The sequence below is a fragment of the Erinaceus europaeus genome, chromosome 7, assembly GCF_950295315.1.
Source record: "Erinaceus europaeus chromosome 7, mEriEur2.1, whole genome shotgun sequence".
Taxonomy (NCBI): Eukaryota; Metazoa; Chordata; class Mammalia; order Eulipotyphla; family Erinaceidae; genus Erinaceus; species Erinaceus europaeus.
In genome coordinates, this window is record NC_080168.1 from 114033198 (window position 1) to 114056483 (window position 23286).

General features: G+C 43.4%; 1 protein-coding gene across 1 annotated transcript in view; it reads right to left on the reverse strand.

Moving 5' to 3' along the window:
- Nucleotides 1-2625: 2625 nt before the first annotated feature.
- The window catches only part of TMPRSS12 (transmembrane serine protease 12), a 31430-nt gene continuing 10769 nt past the window's right edge, over nt 2626-23286 (reverse strand). Inside the window, exons 4-5 of the mRNA XM_007528531.2 lie at nt 5539-5681; nt 2626-3179 (exon numbers count right to left, since the gene is read on the reverse strand). Coding sequence (XP_007528593.2) covers nt 2931-3179; nt 5539-5681 — 392 coding nt within the window. The 3' untranslated portion in view covers nt 2626-2930. The remainder of the gene's footprint in view (nt 3180-5538; nt 5682-23286) is intronic.

Here is a 23286-nt window from a genome sequence, read left to right on the forward strand (position 1 = left end):
AGCATTGTCAGTGCCTCAGCTTTAGCCTGGAACTCCTGATTATGCTGGGAATGAAATGCTAGAACGTCAGTGCAGAAATGTCAACACAGAAGCCAGCTACTGTATGCAGAGAATGAAAAATTAGGAAATCAGCACTTTGGTATTGTTAAGTTAACTTAAGCAAGGACTCCAGTGAATGTGAGAACTACTGGGTGTACATTGTCAGTTTACTTCAGGGAAAAGGTATCATTACATTACAGATATATGGCAAGTATCTCTTTTTTTAAATGAATTTATTTTTTATTGGATAGAGACAAATTGGGAGGGGAAGATTGAGAGAGGGAGACAGACACCTGCAGCCTTGCTTCACCACCCCTTAATCTTTCCTCTTGCAGGTGGGGACCAGGTGCTTGAACCTGGGTCCTTGAGCACTGTAATGTGAGTGCTAGCCAGGTGTACCACTGCCTGGCCCCAGCAGGTATCTCTTTATCCAGATCCACGTGGTCAGACTATCTCTAGTGGGCCAAACTGATGGTGTGTGCCTTTTGATGGAAAACATAGGAAGTAAACTATCTGTAGAGTATCGTTATCAAAAAATGCTAATCTAGGACCTTCAAAAGTAATCCAGGGCCTGGAGAGCGCACTGCTTTGCCATGGTGCGGCCGGGTGTGGCCCTGGCTCCCACTGCTGTGAAGGCAGCTCAGTGCTGTGCTTTCTTTCCCCTTCTCCCTCTGCCTCTCTGTCTCTGTCTGAACAAGTTGACCTGGGAACAGTGAAATGGTGCATTTGTTGAGACCCCAGCACCATAAAAAGAAAAAAAGAAAGGTTACAAGGCTGCAAGATCACATTCCATGTTACTAAATAAAAAGTAAAGTATGCAGGCGGTGAAGCAGGTCTGCAGGTATCTTTCTCTCCCCCGTCTTCCCCTCCTCTCTCAATTTCTCTGTCCTATCTAACAACGACAACACCAATAACTACAACAGTAAAAGACAACAAAAGGGAAAATAAATAAATATAAAAAAAAAAGTCCAAGAGGTGGCGCAATGGATAAAGCATTGGACTTTCAAACATGAGGTCCTGAGTTCGATCCCTAGCAGCACATGTACCAGAGTGATGTCTGGTTCTTTCTCTCTCTCTTCTATCCCTTTCATTGATAAATAAATAAAATATTAAAATAATAAAATATGGGGTGTGGTGGTGGCACACCTGGCTGAGTGTCCACATCACCATAGGCAAGGATGCGTGTTCAAGCCCCAGGTCCCCACTCGCAGGGGGAAGCATCATGAGATGAAGCAGATGTCTCTCCTTCTCTCTCAATTTCTCTGTATCCATAGTAATTAAAAATATTTTCAATTAAAAAATAACTTACTTTAGTTGGCTGAGCAGTGGTGCACCTGGTTAAGCACACATAGTACTCAACTCTGGGACCCACACATGTAGCCGGACTCGAGCCCCCAGCTCCCCACCTGCAGGGGGGATGCTTCACAGACAGCCAAGCAAGTCTCTCTCACTCCCCTTCTCTATCTCCCCCCCTCTCAATTTCTCTGTCCTATCCAATAAAAGGGGGGAAAATGGCTTCCAGGAGCAGTGGATTTGTCATGTCTGTTGAGTTATAATATACAAGGACTGGGGTTCAAGCCCCCCAGTCCCCACCCATAGGGGGAAAGCTTTGCAAATGGTGAAGCAGTGTTGCAAGTGTGTCTCTGTCTCTCTATCACTCCCTTCTGTCTCAATTTCTGGTTATCTCTATCAAATAAATATTTTTTTAAATATTTTATTTATGGGAGTTGGGTGGTAGCACAGAGGGTTAAGCTCACGTGGCGCGAAGCGCAAGGACCGGCGTAATAAGGATCCTGGCTCGAGCCCCCGGTTCCCCACCTGCAGGGGAGTCGCTTCACAGGCGGTGAAGCAGGTCTGCAGGTGTCTGTCTTTCTCTCCCCCTCTCTGTCTTCCCCTCCTCTCTCCATTTCGCTCTGTCCTATCCAACAACGACAACAACAATAATAACTACAACAATGATAAAACGAGGGCAACAATTAAGGGGGAAAAATGGTCTCCAGGAGCAGTGCATTCGTGGTACAGGCACCGGCTCCTGGCAATAACCCTGGAGGCAAAAATAAAATATACTTTATTTTATTTTTGAGAGAGATGCAGAGAGAGAGAGAGAAAACACCAGAGCACTGCCTAGCTCTGGCTTGTGTGGGGGATTGAACCTGGGACTTTGGAGCCTCAGACATGGCAGTCTGTCTGCAAAACCATTATGCTATCTACCCCCGTCCAAGGTTTTTTTTTGGGGGGTGATGTCCACACTACTGTTCTTAGAATAGGAGAGAGTGTTAATTTTATTTTCAAATATTTTATTTTCACTTTATTAATGATTTAATAGAGTTTTAAAGATGACAAGATAATAGGGGTATAGCTGTACACGCTCCCAAAGTGTCTGTCCCACTTCTCCAAGTCACCAGCACAGATGTGAAAGGGAGCATTCAAGTTAAAGCGCTTCGATCAGAATAGAAGGGCTGGACAAACAGTCATTTTTCCAAATGTGCTTTGAAAACCAGAAATGAGGATAATTTAAAGGAACTATACATTTGAGAAGTACTTTTAAGTCAAATTTTAGTTTGAAAAAAAACTTTGACAAGCAGCTTTCAATTTAATTATAAATTTTATTATTTGGCACTTATTTATATAAAGTCTACATTTAACAGAATATTTTGTACAAACTCGGAAAATATTCCAAATGCAAAATTATGATTATGAAGTAAAACAATTTAAGAGACATCAAAGAAGCATGTGATTCTGTGCCAAATTTACAATCACACTCCTTCTCTTCTAAAAATTGTTCACATGAGAACTTTGCCATGGGAACTTGCTAAAATAATAAAATAATTTTCATTATAGAGGACAAGGGAAGGGGGCACAATTCAAAATAAGGGTCATTTTGAATTTCTCTATGGCACTGCTAATATGACAGAGCCTAAGGCTAGAAAAACCTGTCCGAGCCGAAAGCTTGTCTTAGACCCACCATTACTGACTGTCTGGTACAAGTGATCTGTCAGCCATTTTTGGTGGTAGGATGGCCCACTGTACACACCAGGGAAATTTTTCCGACCACAGCCGTATCCGTAACTGGTAATTCCCATTACAAAATATCGCTGGTGTTTTGGTAAGTAACACATTAATGGTCCACCGCTGTCACCCTGTTAAAAAAAAAAAAATCCCACAGTAGTGTTAGTTACTTCTTTGGAGTCATCTTTAACAGTGAAGCTGGAATAAATTAATTGCATTCAATATATATTTGTATAAATACATATTCCAGTCTACCTTAAGTTATAAAGATTCATAGATGTTGAGTTCCAGCCCAAGAAGAGATGGTCCGTTTCATCTCTAATATTTAGAGGAACCATACGACTGACAAGCGAGCTTCCATCTGCATGGTGTCGAAGCAGATGAATTACTTGGAACTGTTGGGAATGGGACTGAGGAGAGTGCAGAGTGCTCTGAATGCTGTGTCTGGTGTTCTGTCGCTTCAGGTTGTGTGTATAAAGGAGCCTCGAGGTGTATGTGGCTTTCTCACTAGAGAAGGCTTCTAGCAAGAGACAGAATCGAAGTCAGGGAATCTGGGAAACAGGCTAAGCCTCCCAACAGCTTCCAGATAACAGATCTGTCACCATATCACAACGCAGTGTCTGAGTGTTGTTAGAACTGCTTATGGGGGAGCTGGGTGGTAGTGCAGCGGGTTAAGCGCAGGTGGCACAATGCTCAAGGACCGGCGTAAGGATTCCAGTTCGAGCCCCTGGCTTCCCACCTGCAGGGGAGACGCTTCACAGGCGGTGAAGCAGGTCTGCAGGTGTCTGTCTTCCCCTCCTCTCTTCATTTCTCTCTGTCCTATCCAACAACAACAACAATAATAACAACAACAATAAAAAACAACAAAGGCAACAAAAGGGAATAAACAAACAAATTTTTTTAAAAAACTGCTTATGGGTCTGAAAGTTAATGACAGTGCTGGGTTTTTTTGTTTGTTTGTTTGTTTTGTTTTGTTTTTGGTTGTTGCCAAGGCTTCATTACTAAGGGTGACTTTTTCTGATTGAGACAGGGACCAGCCCACATCACCATGTGCAAGGACCCTGGTTCAAGCCCCGTTCCCCACCCACAGCAAGGGAGCTTCATAAGTGGTGGGGCACTCTCCTTTTCCCTCTGTCTCCTCTCCCTCTCAGTCTCTGCCTCTGTTAAGAAAGAAGAAAAACTGCCAAGAGCAGTGACTTTTTGTTATAGATGATAACATCAGGAAAGTGAAAAATGCTAGTTATACTTCCAGTAAGGGACTTGTATCTGGAGTAAAGAACAACTTACGACTTAATAATAAAAATAAATAACAATTTAAAAATGGGCAAAAGGGTCTGAATAGATATTCTCCAGAGATGTACAAATGGCCAATAAAACCTGCAAAGATGCACAACACCATTAGTTAATTAGAGAAATGGAATTTAAAATAATAGGAGCCAGGTGGTGGTGCACCTGGTTGAGCACACTTTACAGTGCGCAAGTACCCAGGTTCGAGCCCCCCAGTCCCTACCTGCAGGGGGAAAACTTGGCAAATGGTGAAGCAGTGCTGCAGGTGTGTCTCTGTCTCTGTTCCGCTCTGAGACTTAACTCTCAATTTCTGGCTGTTTCTATCCAATAAATCAAATATTACAAAAAAAGAATTTAAAGTCATAATGGGATATCACTTCATGAGCCCCCGAGGACAGTCATAATAAAAAAAAAAAAAAAAAGTACTGACAGGCATATGGAGGAGTGGAGACGAGCTGGTGGAGGATGCATGATGGCACGGTCACTCGAGAAAGCAGTTGGGCAGGTCTTCAAAACGCTCAGCGGTGACTCAGCAATTCCACTGCTTGGTGGAATTTCCAAAAATACACCCACACATTAAAAACACCCTCAAATGTTTCTAGCAACATTCGACAGTAGAATGAGTTCAGATGTCAGCCACTGAGCGGACTGTAAAATGTGGCCTAGTTGCATAGTGATGTGTGAGTTGGCAGCCGCATGGACATTATGTGCTTGACAGTTCTCATGACTTGTGTGTTTTGTAGAACCAAGGCCTCACACGCGTGTGATTTCTGTGGGTACCTTTAAACTTGATTAAGATTTCACCAGAAAATGAGGAAATACCTTGTGTAAGTTCCTTCCTGACGTTAGAAAAATAGTGCGAAGAAAAATTATTTGGGGCTGAGGGTAGATAACATAATGGTTATGCAAAGAGACTGTCATGTCTGAGGCTCCCCAAGTCCCAGGTTCAATCTCCCTGCACCACCATAAGCCAGAGCTGAGCTTTGCTCTGGTAAGAAATAAGTAAATAAATAATTTAAAAAAAAAGAAAAATTATTAGGAAATGAATGGGGAAATAGCAATGCTGGTGGGGCCTCAGACTTGCATGGCTGAGGTTCCCAGAGTTCAGTCTCTAACAGTCCATGTGCTGTCATGATGCTCTGGTTTCTCTCTCATATGAAATAAAATATACATCTTTTAGAAAATAAAAATATTTGATCTTACCCTGCAAGTATCAAAAGCTCCATTTTCATCACCTGCACAAAACGAAGTGTTGGGAATGATTCCCCCGTAACTCTGCTGAGAATTACAAATACTTCGAGAGATGTAATGTACTTCTGCTTCCTGTAACATCTTTGTAATATTACCTAGTCACAACAACAAAAGAAATCATTTTGCAGAGCAGGTCTTCTGCTAGTGATTTGAAATGTTTACTGGGTTTTCTCAAAGTGACTGGTTCAGCAACCGTGGACTTGTATCCACGTATGTATGTATGTATGCATGCATGTATGCACTTGGGAAAATAGTGGGAGAATGCTCACCATCTTTTTCTTCCTTTCATTTTATTTGTTTGTTTTAATAGAGCACTGCTCAGCTCTGGCTTGTGATTCTAGGGACTGGGTCTGGGAGCTCAGAGTCTCAGGTATGGGAAGTCCTTTGCATAACCATTATGCTATCTCTCCAACTCTTTTTATTTACTTAATTTATTTATTGGATAGAGACAGCCAGAAATTGAGAGGAGAGAGACAGAGAGACACCTGCAGCTCTGCTTCACCACTTATGAAGCTTTCCCCCTGCAGGTGGGGACTTGAACCAGGTCCTTGTGCATTGTAACATGTGCGCTCAACCAGGTGTGCTACCACCAGGCCCCCTCCTCAACTCTTTTTGATAGAAGGTGAGAGACAGGGAAAGGAAGACACCTGTAGCACTGCTCCACCACTCATGAAGTTTCGCCGTCCGGGCCTAAAGGCAGGTTCTCGTGCATGGTAACATGCTCTCCATTCACTGAGTGTGCCACCACCTGGCCCCTCAGCGATATACATTTATTTGATAGTTAACACTGGGTAGGAGGACTTCTATTTCCTGCCTCTCTTTTTATGAGAGACGTAGTTCCAAGCGCCTCTTAACCACATGAAGTGCCAGGGAGCAATGCCAATACCTCATGAATGCAGGGCCTAGGCTGCCATGCTGAGCTATCTCCTTGGCTCTTTATGTATTTCCTGAATGTCTCACAAAAGGATGGAGTTTTCATAAACTAAAGTTATATTACAGTTTTAAGAACATTATGAGATGAATCTTGTAAGTTGTGAGTAGCTTTCACTCAGTTTTCTAATGGTGCTAAGTCTTGAGGGATGGTGAGCATAGAAATATAACAGACGGGAGTCGGGCGGTAGCGCAGCAGGTTAAGCGCATGTGGCACAAAGCGCAAGGACCAGCGTAAGGATCCCAGTTCAAGCCCCTGGCTCCCCACCTGTAGGGGAGTCGCTTCACAGGCGGTGAAGCAGGTCTGCAGGTGTCTTGTCTTTCTCTCCTCCTCTCTGTCTCCCCCTCCTCTCTCCATTTCTCTCTGTCCTAACAACAACGACATCAACAACAACAATAACTACAACGATAAAAAGGGCAACAAAAGGGAAAATAAATAAATAAATAATAAAAGAAATATAACAGACTTGTGATTAGTATTACTTCCTTAGCTCCTCTAACTTCTGGACATAAATCAGTTCTTCGTTACAGAAAAAAAAGGAAAATGTGAGGCTGGGAGGGCCAGGTGGTGGCGCATCTGGTTGAATGGACACATCACAGTGCCCAAGGATCTGAGTTCAGGCCCCTCCCTGGTCCCCACCTGCAGGGGGAAGCTTCACAGTGGTGAAGTAGGGCAGCAGGTGTCTCTCTGTGTCTCCCTTCCCTCTCGATTTCTGGCTGTCTCTATCCAATAAATAAAAATAATAAAAGTTTGAAAAATAGGGAAATGCAGGGCAATGCTTCAGGGAAAGACGGCTGTTGGATTCGTTCGCAGAACAGCAGCGGCGGCGGGGGCGCCATCTCGTCACCCAGCCTCTGGCCTGCAGCCTTCACGTGTGGAAGCTGAAGGTTTCCTGTGCCCTACACCTCCCCCCAGCGTTCTGGTTATTTTCTGAATCCGGAGAGGGGAAAATGCTCTTTAATCAGCTAGCGCTGTGAAGGCCCAAATCCTTTTCAACAACTGTATGCAATATGTATGCACTATTACTACTACAGTTTTCAGGTGAGGAGCAGGTCAGACTTTCGACAAGGTCACACTGCCTGGGCTGGGGAGATGGTGAAGCAGCAGTGCGCCAGACTCAACACACCTGAGGTTCAGAGGTTCAATCCCTGACACCACTAAGTGTGAGAGCTGAGCAGTACACTGGTCCCTGTGTCAAGTAAGTCTTGATAGAAACAGCTACTGAGGTAAGGGCTCACCTGGTAGAGCACTGGAATCAAGTGTGGTGCCCAGTTGGATCTTTTGCAAGAGTCCGGGGGTATCACTTGAGCATATGTAATGCTGGGGGCCAAATTTAGGGTCTGATGCTTTGGTTCTCTTCCTCTCTCATTACGGGCTACAAGTGGCAGGATATTCCTGAAACACTCCGAGATGCTTTATGACCAAGTTAGACAACCCCCAAGTTTCTCAGAGCCCCCAAGTGACGTGCAGAAGGACATACATCCACCTCGCTGTGCTCCTCCCACAGAACCTGGGCTAGGCCTCGCGTCCACTGAAAACCATGCGTTACACATGCAGGCCTTTGGCGTTCTCTGCTGGACTGCTCACACCATCTGTGTCCAGAGTGGTCACTACATCCTGACAGTGTATTTTAAAAGGACTTATCTGGGGGCCGGGGGATGGTACACCCAGTTAAGCGCACATAAGCTAGCTTCCAAAAGGTCACTAATGCCAGACCTGAACTTTGATCCACTTTATCTGTAAGATTTACCCAAGTTACGATGATCCTCATTGTGGGAGAGTTCTAGCCCAGATGAACAAGAACAGTAACTAGCAAGCTCTCAGTCCCAGCACCAGGAAGCCACTGAAGATAGCAGGCCATGAACTCAGGATGGCGAGGCAATAAGCACTAGAAGGGTGTCAGTGGGGCAGACAGTGGTGACAGTCACAGTGTAGCGGTCCAGCAATCAGGAAACAGGAGCTCATGACAAATTAAAAGGCCGGCTAATGCTGCTCTTTCTTGTGTTCTGTAATAACTGCGACAGTGGTAGCTGATCTAGTAAGGGGCCACGCTAGTGAAATGCAATCAGTACTTAGGGCTCATCCTACTGGAGAAGATTGAATCTTGAGAAGATTCCTAAAGACTAATGTCACTGCTGCTCACTTATCCAAGTATCTGCCTCTGAGATTAGCTTTGAAAGAACTTTTTGGGGGTGTGTGTAGGGGAGAGTTAATGGTTCATAGTAAATATAGTTGTTAATACAGGTGTAATTTTTCTCAGTTTTTTGAAAAACACTCTCATTGCCAGCCTAGGTTCTCCCCCACCATGGTGTATCAGGACGTGAAAGTCCTCTCCCCACCCCAGAGTCCTTTACTTTGGTGCAGTACACCAAGCCCAGTCCAGGTTCGGCTTTGCATTTCTCCTTTCTGTCCTTATCAATTTCTCTCCATGAGTAAGATCATCCCATATTCATCCTGCTCTTTCTGGCTCATCTTATTTCACATGATTCCTTCCAGCTCCATCCAAGATGAGGTGAAGATGACTTCATCATTCTTAGTAGCTGAGTAGTATTCCATTGTGTGTGTGTATATATATATATATATATATATATGTCACAACTTTCTCAGACACACTCATCTGTTGTTGGACACCTGGGTTGCTTCTGGTTTTGGCTATTACAAATTGTGCTGCCATGAACATAGGTGTGCACAAATCTTTTTAGATAGGTGTGTTGGGTTCCTTAGGACATATCCCCAGCAGAGGAATTGCAGGATCCTAGGGAAGGTCCACTTCTAGCCTTCTGAGAGTTCCCCAGACTGCTCTCCACAGAGGTTGGACTGACACTCCTACCAGCAGTGCAGAAGCATTTGTTTCTGCTGTCATTCCTGATGACATTTAGATCACAGGGGTGAAGTGGTATCAGGAGTGAAGTAGTAGCTCTTTGTTGTATTTATTTGCATTTCTCTGATAATCAATGACTTGGAGCATTTCTTCACATGTCTGTGGGCCTTTTGGATCTCTCCTTTGGTGAAGATTCTGTTAATCTCCTTCCCCGTTTTTGGTATTTGTAGCATGCTCCTCAGGCTGAGTTTATCATGCTGTCCTCATGACTGAGCTTGAGGTCTTTGTGAAGACAAAGAGATGAATTCTCTCTCAAATAAAACATTTTATCACTAGGTACACATGAATTAGCAACAACGATGCTCAACTTAACCAAATGGTTAAGGCAGTTTCTCATGTTGTCTACTATAAAGTTACTAATTTTCTCTTTCTATGTTCTAGTCCTTGGAAGTGTGTTACTTACTAAATCTAGTTCACACTCAAGTAGAGGGGATTAATTTTGGTTTTCTGGGTGAGAAAATTGGGAGTATTTTTCATGTTGGCCTTTTGGATCTCTTTTTTGGTGAATATTCTGTTCATATCTTCTCTTCCATTTTTGGATGGGGTCATTTGTTTTCTTGTTGCTGAGTTTGGTGAGCTCTTTATATACTCTGGTTATTAGCTTCTTGTCTGATGTATGGCATGTAAAGGTCTTCTCCCATTCTGTAGGGGGTCTCTTTGGGTAGTGGTTTATTTTGCTGTGCAGAAGCTTTTCAATTTGATGTATTCCCATTGATTTATTTTTGTTTTTGTTTTCCATGTGATTGGACTTGAGTCATTGAAGATGCCTCTAAAACTTAGATGGAAAAGAGTTCTACCAATATTTTCCTCTAAGTATTTGATAGTTTCTGGTCTAACATCCAAGTCCTTGATCCACTTGAAGTTTACTTTTGTGTGTGGTGAAATGTAGTGGTTCAGTTTCATTCTTCTGCATGTTTCAACCAAATTTTTCCAACACCATTTGTTGAATAGACTCTCCTGCTTTGAGTCTTTAAGAGAGCTTTGAGAGCTTCCAGAGAACCAGCAAAGTGGCTCACTTGGATAGTGTGCTGCTCTGCCATGTGTGCGACCGACCCACTTTTGAGCCTGGGCCCCCACAACATTGAAGGAAGCTTCAGTGCTGTGCTCCCCCCCCCTTCCTCCCTCTCCCTCTCCAAAACAGAACAAAAGCCCTAAGCAAAAGAGAATTGAGTGGTCCGAGAGGTGGCGCAGTGGGTAAAGCATTGGATTCTCAAGCATGAGGTCCTGAGTTCGATCCCCGGCAGCACATGCACCAGAGTGATATCTGGCTCTTTCTCTCCTCCTATCTTTCTCATGACTAAATAAATAAATTCTTAAAAAAAGAGAGAACTGAAAACCAGATGAGCCTTGATACAGCCATTGAGAAGCAGTATATATCATCTATAGTAACAGCCAGTGACTAGTTCCCTGTATTAAAGAAGTACTTCTTATTTATTTTTTATTTTTTATATATATTTATTTTCCCTTTTTTGCCCTTGTTTTTTATTGTTGTAATTGTTGTTATTGACGTCATTGTTGTTAGATAGGACAGAGAGAAATCAAAGAGAAGAGGGGAAGACAGGGGAAGAGAAAGATACCTGCAGACCTACTTCACCGCCTGTGAAGTGACTCCCCTGCAGGTGGGGAGCAGGGGACTCGAACCTGGATCCTTAAGCCTGTCCTTGCGCTTCGCACCACATGTACAAATAAGTATTTCTTTATCAGTGTGAAGTAGGGGGCCGGGATAGGTAGCATAATGCTTATGTAAAGAGACTCATGCCTGAGGCTCAGAAATCCTAGGTTCAGTCCCCTGCACCATCATAAGCCAGAGCTGAGCAGTGCTCTGGTTAAATAAAGAGAGAAATGAAGGGAGTCAGGTGGTAGCACAGAAGGTTAAGCACATGTGGCACAGAGTGCAAGGACCCGTGGTAAGGATCCTGGTTCGAGCCCCCAGCTCCCCACCTGCAGGGGAGTCACTTCACAGGCGGTGAAGCAGGTCTGCAGGTGTCTGTCTTCCTCTCCCCCTCTCTGTCTTCCCCTCTTCTCTCCATTTCTGTCCTATCCAACAACGATGACAATAACAACAGCAATAATAACTACAACAATAAAAAATAAGGGCAACAAAAGGGAAAATAAATAAATATAAAAAATTAAAAAAAAAAATGAAACACGGGAAAGTATATGAAACCATGAGACGTTATGTGCCTGCAAAGCAGGAGCCCAAGTGAGCTTTTACTAAATCAGCTCTGCGCTATTATTACAGTGCTGTTATCATATTATTGTTACAGGGTCCCAGTGCTCCAAGCCAACTTCCTCAGACAGATGGAGAGAGGGAAAGATATAATTTTGAAGCTTCCCTCCGTACAGTGGAAGGTGGATTTGAACCTGGGTCATTGGCATGACAGAGCAGCCCATTATCCAGGGTGAGCTGCCTTGCTGACCTTGGAAGTGAATTGTTTAATGAACAGTCTGTTATGGATGTGTCATAAGCATCTCTTTTTTTCTATTTTTATTAGAGACTTCATGATTTACAGGACTATAAGATGACAGGGGAATAATTTCACACTGCACCTGCCACAAAACTTCTGCACCTCCCCCATCATTACCTTTCAAAGAGGTTTATTATGTGTGAGAGAGAATCTGATGTGAAACAGAAAAAGACAGAGACAGGCCAGAGCACCACTACGGTACATGACTCACCAGGGGTTAGACCTCAGGCATGTCAGGCTGATGCTATTACCATGAGGCATGTCCTCAGCTGTATACCACTCTTAACTTCTGTTTAAGTTTTCTGTCCATTTCATGAGCTAGAGAGAGACCGAGAAGCCAGAGCAGCCCTCTGACTCATGCAGTGCCAGGAATCACTCAGGATGTCTTGCTTGTGAATCTGGAGTTCTGCTGCTGGTCCACCTCCCAGGCTATTCACTCCTCTGCCACCACTTCCTTTTTAAAAAATTTATTTGCCTCCTGAGAGGTCAGTGCATCCTCCATGGAATGCAGTGCCGGGGTCCAACTCAAGTGGGGCTCATGCTTGCACTGCACACACTGCCCGCCGAGCCACCTCATCTCTCCTCTGTGTGGACTCCTGTTCACTTACTCTTTCTGTGCCAGATTCGTTTACACTATTAGAATTTTTTAAAATTTGTTAATATTTATCTATTCCCTTTTGTTGCCCTTGTTGTTTTATTGTTGTAGTTATTATTGATGTCGTCGTTGTTGGATAGGACAGAGAGAAATGGAGAGAGGAGGGGAAGACAGAGGGGGAGAGAAAGATAGACACCTGCAGACCTGCTTCATCACCTGTGAAGCGACTCCCCTACAGGTGGGGAGCCGGGGCCTCGAACCGGGATCCTTACTCCAGTTCTTGCGCTTTGCGCCACGTATGCTTAACCTGCTGCGCTACCACCCAACTCCCTACTATTAGAATTTTTACCCTTAGTACTTCCTTCTGGAAAGGGATTACATCTAGTCAGTACTATTTACTTACTAGTCTTTATTACTTTATTTTATACTACCAGAGTGATGCCTGGGGCTTGGTGCCTGAACACCACCATTGCTCCTGGCAGCCTTTTTTTTTTTTTCCTTTAAAAAAAAATCCACTTGATAAGAAAAATTGAGAGGAGAGACCTGCAGTACTTGCTTCAGCACTTGTAAAGCTCCCCACCCCACCCCTGCAGGTGGGAAGGGGAGGCTCAAACCCAGGTCCTTGCACAAGGTCAAATGTGCACGGGCAGGCGCGCCACTGCCTGGCCCTATCATGCGGTGCTATTCACCTGTACTTCTGTCTTCCAGTTAGATCTGGCCCCTATCATGCAGTGCTATTCACCTGTACTTCTGTCTTCCAGTTAGATCTGGCCCCTATCATGCGGTGCTATTCACCTGTACTTCTGTCTTCCAGTTAGATGGTGTTTCAGCCTTGGAAAGAGAAGTAAAACCTCAAATTATATTGAGCCATTTACAGATCTCAGTGAAGAAAGAAAAAAATCATTTGGCTGTGGGCTTCAAGTCTTGTATTTAACAAGGTATTTTGGTATTGGGTCTGTCCCTTTATCATGTGTGTTGGACATTTCTTCCTGTTAAAACATCAAAATGTGTAGAGATTTTGTACTTTAGCTGGAAACATCCCTAATTCTTTTCTCTTGGTAGCCAGGTAAGTTTCAAGAATACAAAGCACATAGAGTTAACATTGAAAGGTGGTGCATTTAGTTTTTTGAGGGTTGTCATATATCTGTCTATAAATCTGGTGCTGTACTAATTATACTCCAGGGGAGCTGGTCAGCAGAGCCCAAGTCCTGCTTTGATAAGGAGTAAAAAAGGCAGTCCTGGAGAAGGTCAGCCAGCAGGGTAGCATCACTCCACTCTTCCTAAGGAAATATTGAAGGGCAGTGTGGAATGTGTGGACCCAGAAAGCCTTATGAAAGCAGATCAGAGATAAGATTGATGTGTGTGTTATTTTCCACCCCCTCCCTGATTAGAGCCGGGATTATATTAGTACAGTTTTCACAAGGCATGTTTCCTTGAACAGGTCACCAAGAAGGGCTTTTGCTGCAGGGAGGTGGCGTCTGGCACCACTGCAGCTCGAGCCTGTCTGGTCACCCTGAGTACATTGCTGTCTTGCTGGCAGACTGGGCCCAGCTTCATGTGTGAAATCTTTAGTAATGGGTGATCTAGCTTTTTTTTATATTTATTTATTTATCTAGTTTCCCTTTTGTTGCCCTTGTTTTGTTGTTGTTGTTGTTGTAGTTGTTGTTGTTATTGATGTCGTGCTAGATAGGACAGAGAAATGGGAAAGGAAGGGAAGACAGAGGGAGAGAGAAAGAAATGGAGAGAGGAGGGGAAGACAGAGGGGGAGAGAAAGACACCTGCAGACCTGCTTCACCATCTGTGAAGCGACTCCCCTGCAGGTGGGAAGCCGGAGGCTCGAACCGGGATTGTTAAACTGGTCCTTATGCTTCTCGCAACGTGCACTTAACCTGCTGCGCTACTGCCCGACTTCCTGTGATTTAGCTTCTTAACCATTTTGTTGAAAGTGTTTAAAACCTGTCTTTGGGAGTTGGGCAGTAGTGCAGCGAGTTAAATGCAGGTGATGCAAAGTGCAAGGACCTGCGTAAGGAGCCTGGTTTGAGCCCCGGCACCCCACCTGCAGGGGAGTCGCTTCACAGGCGGTGAAGCAGGTCTGCAGGTGTCTTTCTCTACCTCCTCTCTGTCTTCCCCTCCTCTCTCCATTTCTCTCTGCCCTGTCCGACAATGACAGCATCAGTAACTACAACAATAAAACAAGGACAACAAAAGGGGATAAATAAATAAATTAAAAATTTAAAAAACACCTGTCTTTATCATTTCTTTTTAGTAATCTGTGTCATGACATCTGAAAACCAACAAGCATCAAAGGAAATTTTGTATTCAGTGCCTTTCCTGGTAAAATGTTAAATTGTATAGATTAACGCCTGTCCTGGATGGAATCATGGTTTGTGACATAGCTACTGGGATTTATCAGTTCTTCTTCTTCTAGCGTTTGCCCTTCTTCTGTAGCCAGTCAACAGCGTCAGGTTGAGCCTGATGTAAAGTTTCGAGACCTCCTTTGAATCTGGAGAGGTGGCAGTCATTGACTATGTGGGTCATAGTCTGTCTGTAGCCGCAGGGGCAATTCGGGTTGTCTCTGGCTCCCCAGCGATGGAACATAGCAGCGCACCGGCCATGGCCTGTTCGATAGCGATTGAGGAGGGCCCAATCATAAAGTGCTAGGTCAAAGCCGGGTTGACACTTGCAGGGGTCCGTAATGAGGTGTTTGTTCTTTACCTCAGCTGACTGCCAACTCTGTTTCCAAGAGACTGGAACAGAGAAGTTCAGTGTAGGCATAGGGGACCAGATTGGGTGACGAGACGTCAAGCTTTGGACAGGGTGGGCGAAGATATCCGCGTATATTGGCAGGTCCGGTCGAGCGTAGACGTGGGAAATGAACTTAGATGATGCCGCATCCCGACGAATATCTGGCGGGGCGATGTTGCTAAGAACTGGCAGCCATGGAACCGGGGTGGAACGGATGGTTCCAGAAATGATCCTCATGGAGGAATATAATTTGGAATCGACCAAGTGGACATGGGGGCTACGGAACCATACTGGGGCACAGTATTCTGCAGTGGAATAGCATAATGCCAGAGATGATGATCGTAGTGTGGAAGCGCTCGCGCCCCATGAGGAGCTGGCCAGTCTTGCAATGATGTTATTCCTCGCGCCCACCTTTGCTGCAGTTTTTATGAGATGTTTGTGAAATGACAGGGTGCGATTGAGAGTAATGCCAAGATAGACTGGCTGGGCTTCATGCCGGATTCTCGTACCGCCAAGCTCCACATTAAGCTCACGCGAGGCCGAGGCATGGTGTAGATGGAAAACAGATGATACCGTTTTTGCAGTGCTAGGGATTAGTCGCCATTTTTTACAGTAATCAGATATCAGAGACATGTCTTTCGTGAGTGTTTCCTCGAGGATGTCGAACTTGGATGCCTGAGTTGCACAGCAGATGTCATCGGCGTAATGTCATCGGCGTAGATGAACTTCCTTGAAGAAGTTTCTGGGAGGTCATTGATGTAAATATTAAATAGCGTAGGAGCCAGAACAGAGCCCTGGGGGAGGCCACTTGAGACAAGTCTCCATCTGCTAGACTTGTCACCCAGATGCACCCGGAATCTTCTGTTTTGGAGAAGAAACGATATAGTGTTGGCCACCCATGGAGGCAGGCATCTTGAGATCTTGACTAGGAGACCACGGTGCCAGACCGTGTCATAGGCTGCTGTGAGATCAACAAAGACAGCACCCGTCTTTAAATTCTTCTGGAATCCATTTTCAATGTAAGTTGAGAGGGCCAGGGATTTATCAGTGACACCAGGTTACTAGTTGCATTAAATAGCACTGTCATCCCTATGCCACCAACCCACTCCAGTCACATCTCATTTAAATATATTTGGTGGTTCTATCGATAGATATAGCCCATTACTTATTTTTAAAGATTAATTATTTAAGTCATGTGAGAGAGTTAAATGAGAGAGAGAGAGAAAGATATCTGGGGATCAACTGGAAACCTCGGGCTTTCAGTCCTGAGCTCTGTCAGTTGAGCCATTTCCCTGGTCCTACTGGGCGCTACTCATTTTTACTTCTACTTAAAAAATGCTTATTTTGATGCCAGGCAGTGGCAATGGATTAAGTGCACACAATACAGTGTACAAGGACCTGGGTTCAAGCCCAGGTCCCCACCTGCAGAGGGAAAGCTTCACAAGTGGTGAAGCAGGGCTGCAGGTGTCTTAATGTCTCTCTCCCCCTCTCCTCTCAATTTCTCTCTCTATAAAAATAAATTAATTAAAATAAATATATTTAAAAAGCTGATTTTGATTTAATGAGAGAGCAGAGCAAAGCACCACTGTAAACAGGTATTGTCTGTGGTGCCACCTCCCCAGTCCCCACTCCACATAAACTTATTTTATATTCTGTAACTAAAATATTAATATCTGAAACTTTGTGGAGCATAATCTGTTGACTTTCATTATTAGTTTGTTTCCTGATCCTCTTGGTGACATTTGATTGTTAGCCGCTGGTTGACAGGAATCTCTTAGATCTCTAGATTTGCTGACCTGGTGCTGCTTTAGCTGACTTGGTACTGCTTTCGCTGACCTGGTACTGCTTTAGTTGACGACTTGGTACTGCTTTCGCTGACTTGGTACTGCTTTTGCTGACCTGGCACTGCTTTAGCTGACTTGGTACTGCTTTCGCTGACCTGGTACTGCTTTAGTTGACAACTTGGTACTGCTTTCGCTGACCTGGTACTGCTTTAGTTGATGACTTGGTACTGCTTTCGCTGACCTGGCGCTGCTTTAGTTGACGACTTGGTACTGCTTTCGCTGTCCTGGTACTGCTTTAGTTGACGACTTGGTACTGCTTTCGCTGTCCTGGTACTGCTTTAGTTGACGACTTGGTACTGCTTTCGCTGACTTGGTGCTGCTTTAGTTGACGACTTGGTACTGCTTTCGCTGTCCTGGCGCTGCTTTAGTTGACGACTTGGTACTGCTTTCGCTGACCTGGTGCTGCTTTCGCTGACCTGGCGCTGCTTTCGCTGACCTGGCACTGCTTTAGTTGACGACTTGGTACTGCTTTTGCTGACCTGGTGCTGCTTTAGTTGACGACTTGGTACTGCTTTCGCTGTCCTGGCGCTGCTTTAGTTGACGACTTGGTACTGCTTTCGCTGACCCGGCGCTGCTTTAGCACATGGAGGTCATTTAACTCTTTACATATTTTTATTGTCATAGTTGTTTGGTTGTCTTTCATAACTCCTTTTAATTCATATTTTCAATCACTTTTTTGTTTCTTGTGATATAGTCAATGTTTTTGCATTAATTGGTGGTTTGGACATCTGAAATCTGAGTAGGTCTTATTCTAAAGTCGTCTTTCTGCTAACTTTGGGACGCCTTATTTCTTCTGGGGTTTTGTTCTTTTTTAAAATATTTACTTTCCCTTTTTGTTGCTATTATTGTTTTATTGTGGTTGTGGTTATTATTGTTGTTGATGTCATCATTGTTGAATAGGACAGAGCGAAATGGAGAGAGGAGGGGAAGACAGAGAGGGGGAGAGAAAGACAGACACCTGCAGACCTGCTTCACTGCCTGTGCAGCGACTCCCCTGCAGGTGGGGAGCCGGGGCTCGAACCTGGATCTTTACTCCAGTCCTTGTGCTTCTTGCCACATGCGCTTAACCTGCTGTTAATTCATATGGGAACTTCACCTGATGAAATTCTTTGATGTCTTAGTTGAAATAGTGTTTCTGTACAAATAATTTTCATTTGCTTCTGTTAGGTATCTAAAGGTATTACCAACCCAGAACTCATTTAAACTAAAAATCCAAGCCTGAGGCTCTCTTTGCTCTGATTGGGGCAGCAATTTGTATGGAAAAAAATTTGTACTTACATATTTTCTGGAACCATTTTGATCCTTCCCCCCTTTCATTTAACAGTGTTCCTAAAAGCAACAGACTCTCCAGTATTCCTCAAAATCCTGGGTGGTGATGGTGTATGTATTGGTTGATCATGGTCTTTGCTTATAATCTGAGTTATTGAAAAAAAAACTTTAACTTAGAAATAAAGTTACAGGAAGTTAGAAGGGTGCTATAGCAAAGTCCAGTGTTCTCTGTGTTGTTGCCACATTTTTGTAGCATCTTTATGATCACACACACAAAAAAAAACCTGAAAGCATTTAACATTTTCTTCAATAGGTGAATAAGGGCTGCGGAGATAGCATAGTGATTCTGTAAAAAGACTTTTATGCCTTAGGCTCCAGTGTCCCAGGTTCAATCCCCAGCACCACCATAAGCCAGAGCTTGGGTAGTGTTCTGATTAAAAATTTTAAAAAATAAGTAAATGTCGGGAGTTGGACGGTAGCACAGTGGGTTAAGTGCTCATGGCGCAAAGCGCAAGGACCGGTGTAAGGATCCTGGTTTGAGCCCCCGGCTCCCCACCTGCAAGGAGGTTGCTTCACAGGTGGTGAAGCAGGTCTGCAGGTGTCTATCTTTCTCTCTCCCTCTCTGTCTTGCCCTCCTCTCTCCATTTCTCTCTGTCCTATCTAACAATGATGACATCAATAACAATAACTACAACAACAATGAAAAACAAGGGCAACAAAAGGGAAAATAAATATAAAAAAATAAATAAAATAAGTAAATGTGAATAAGCAAATTATGATTCAGTGATAAAATGGACTGCTATATTCACACACCACAGATTTCTAAAATGTTTTTTCCTAAATGAGAGAAGACAGTGTAGTCAGAGTCAGACATTAGGTAGACACAGGCTACCTAATTACTGCTGAATAACTAAGTTCATATGCCACTTTGCAAAAGGCAAATTTAAATGTATGAAAAACTGACCAGGAATCAGAGGTGAGACCCACAAAGGCTATATTAGCACGATGGAACTTTAACATGGAACCTCTGAGAAACGTATCTATGAGTTCGGAAAGTCCATACAACTGTGCATCAGAGTTCATATTAACATATGCAAATATATGAATTCAGCATGTTGAAAATCCTAGGATGGAATGCAGAATTTGACAAAACAGACTAACTGTATTACACATATTAAAAAGGAACTGACCAAAGTAACCTTGAAAACTAGTGCCTTGACTGAAAACTACATTAAAGACAAAAGCAATTGACATAAATGCAGTACTCTAGTTTATAAACTTGTTTCTCTAAATGATGTTAAAAGCCGTGAAAATGGTTTACTTCTGTACTCAGACTTAATACATAAGTGAATGAATAGCTTAGATGATAAGATCCATATTTCTTGCTACCAAAAAAAACAAACACTAAACAATGCTGGATTTAAGTAAGATATATATCAGCATGCATAGACACAAATAGCCACTCTTGTATTTGTATATGCTGGCTAGACTGCCTAGCCTTCTGCTGAGTGTTCCTACAAAGAGTGATGGCCAGCACATTGATTTTGGTGTCTAAATATTCTCCAATAAAGGGTAATGTTTCAGTTTTCCACAGATCCTTGGGAAATGTTCAGTTTTTAGGCCTTGACCAGGAGGACTACAAATAAACACCATTTGGTGCTAGAAACAAGAAGGTGGGTAAAGAATGAGCACAATGATGTACAAAACAAACTATCATGCCTGAGGCACAGGTTCAAAGTTCAATGCCCAGTGCGCCATAAACCAGAGCAAAGCAGTTTCTGGATTAAACAAAAAAGAAAAAAAAGAAAGAAAAAGGGAAAAAAAGAACGAAAAACATTATGATCCCACTAGGGAAAGATAGAAACAGGCTGGGGGGTATGGATCAATCTGCCAACGCCCATCTCCAGCGGAGAAGCAATTACAGAAGCCAGACCTTCACCTTCTGCACCCCATATAGAATTTTGGTCTGTACTCTGAGGGGAGAAGTATTAAGGGAAGATGACCAGAGAGCTCTGAAGTCCAATTCCATCAGGATCTGGAGAGAGAAGATCGGGGGGGAGGGGGGAGGACGCTCAGAAGTAGTAGTATGTGTGACTTAGAAAGAGAGAAGGCAGGACTATAGGGAAACATGGGCACATATATATAAATATATATAGATATTTATAGAAATAATAGTCAACCCATTATCTATGATCTTGGGAGAACTAATGCAGTTCCTTTTAAAAAAAATTATCTTTATTTATTGGATAAAGACAGCCATAAATCAAGAGGGGAAGGGGGTGATAGAGAGGGAGAGAAACAGACACCTTCAACCCTGCTTCACCACTCTCAAAGCAAAGCTTTCTACATGCAGGTGGGACTGAGAGCTTGAATGCACGTCTCTGAGCATTGTGTGTAACATGTGTACTCAACCAGTGCACCACCACCTGGCCCCCTAATGCAGTTTCCAATGGAGGAAACAGGGACACAGAATGCTGGTGGTGAGAAGGGTGTGGAATTATACCCCTATTATCTTATAATTCTGTAAATCAGCATTAAACCAACAATGATAATATAAAAATGCAATGTTATTGGCATGCCAGGAATAACAATCAAACCAAAAAGCTGTGGTTTCCAAAGCTTGAACAATCTGAGCAACATAATTTTAAATGAAGTGTTAGATTTTAGCCCAAATTATTAATTTCACATAATACAAGTTTATACTGATATACATACATCTCTTTATTAGATTTTAATTCCAAATAATACATGCCATTATCCCTCTTCTAAAAAACCGAAGTTAATCCCCTCTACTTGAGTGTGAACTAGATTTAGTAAGTAACACACTTCCAAGGACTAGAACATAGAAAGAGAAAATTAGTAACTTTATAGTAGACAACATGAGAAACTGCCTTAACCATTTGGTTAAGTTGAGCATCGTTGTTGCTAATTCATGTGTACCTAGTGATAAAATGTTTTATTTGAGAGAGAATTCATCTCTTTGTCTTCACAAAGACCTCAAGCTCAGTCATGAGGACAGCATGATAAACTCAGCCTGAGGAGCATGCTACAAATACCAAAAACAGGGAAGGAGATGAACAGAATCTTCACCAAAGGAGAGATCCAAAAGGCCCACAGACATGTGAAGAAATGCTCCAAGTCATTGATTATCAGAGAAATGCAAATAAATACAACAAAGAGCTACCACTTCACCCCTGTGATCCAAATGTCATCAGGAATGACAGCAGCAACAAATGCTCCTGCACTGCTGGTGGGAGTGTCAGTTGGTCCAACCTCTGTGGAGAGCAGTCTGGGGAACTCTCAGAAGGCTAGAAGTGGACCTTCCCTAGGATCCTGCAATTCCTCTGCTGGGGATATGTCCTAAGGAACCCAACACACCCATCCAAAAAGATCCGTGCACACCTATGTTCATGGCAGCACAATTTGTAATAGCCAAAACCAGAAGCAACCCAGGTGTCCAACAACAGATGAGTGTGTCTGAGAAAGTTGTGGCATATATACACAATGGAATACTACTCAGCTACTAAGAATGATGAAGTCATCTTCACCTCATCTTGGATGGAGCTGGAAGGAATTGTGAAATAAGATGAGCCAGAAAGAGCAGGATGAATATGGGATGATGTCACTCATGGAAGCTGAAAAATAACTGAAGGGGAAACACAAAGCTGAACTCGGACTAGGTTTGTTGTATTGCACCAAATAAAAGACTCTGGGGGTCGGGGGCGGGGCTGCCAGGTCCTGGAACATGGTGGTGGAGGAGGACCTAGGTAGGAGGTTAGAGTGTTACTCAGAAAAAATTTTACACATGCACTAACAACTTTCGACTGTAAACCATTAGTCCTGCCAATAAAAAAAACTGAAAACAGTGCACAACAATATGCCTCAATACATGAAGTCATGAAAAGAGGAAAAACGAAATCATTACATATGAAGATTAAGGAGGCATAATTAAAGTTAGCATGCCACCAACTATATTTATGGGTTTTGTGGTGATAATTTTTATGACTTTTTAAAGATTTACTCTTAACTTCCAAATATACAGCCTGTTATTAACTTCATTCACTATGTTGAGCATCTCATCTCCATCACTCTTTTAAAACATCTATTTATTTATTTATTATTGAGTAGAGATAGAGAGACACCTGCAGCCCAGCTTCACCACTCGTGAAGCTTTCCCCCTGCAGATGGGGACCAGGGGCTTGAACTTCGGTCCTTGCACACTGTAATGTGAGTGCTTAACCAGGTGTGCCATCTCCTGGCCCCTCGACTTTTCTGTAACAGAGTTTGTACTCTTATGACCTCCTCCACCAATTTTACCTACCCCCTCCTCTCTCTGGTAGTCAGCAAACTAGTTTCTGTATCTATGAATGCATATTGTTTAGGTTGTACAAAGACAGTCATCTGAGGGAACAGGGTAGTGGTACACTGTTGGTCTGCTTCTAAAGACCCCTTCTGTTGTACTGCTTAATCGCTGTGGTCTATTTACATAACCACTAGAACCGCCCTGCCTGCAGGGCATTGGTTTAATTCCCACTGTTTAGATGGAAGCTTTCTAAGTTCTTTTTGTGCTTTTTTTGCTCCGCCCCCTCTCCTAGTCATTTCCTTTCCCTTGCCACTTCCGGTGAAGAGATGCATAAAAGGCGATGTATCTGATTAATAAACAAGATACTGCTTCCCAGCTCAGCCATGAGTCCCTGGTCGTCTCTCTACCGCCTGTGAAGCTAGCCCAGCCCGGCAGTACACCTGGTTGGTTCAGTTAACATGTTGCCATGCTCAAGGACCCAAGTTCAAGCCCCTGATCCCCACCTGCAGGGGGAAAGCTTCAGAAGTGGTGGAGCAGTGTTGAGGTTTCTCTCTCCCTACTCCTTTCCGCTCAATTTCTATCTAGATCCAAAATAAATACATCTCAACAAATAAAATACATTAAAATCATTTGGTGTTTTTCTTTCTTTTAAAAAGATTTTTAA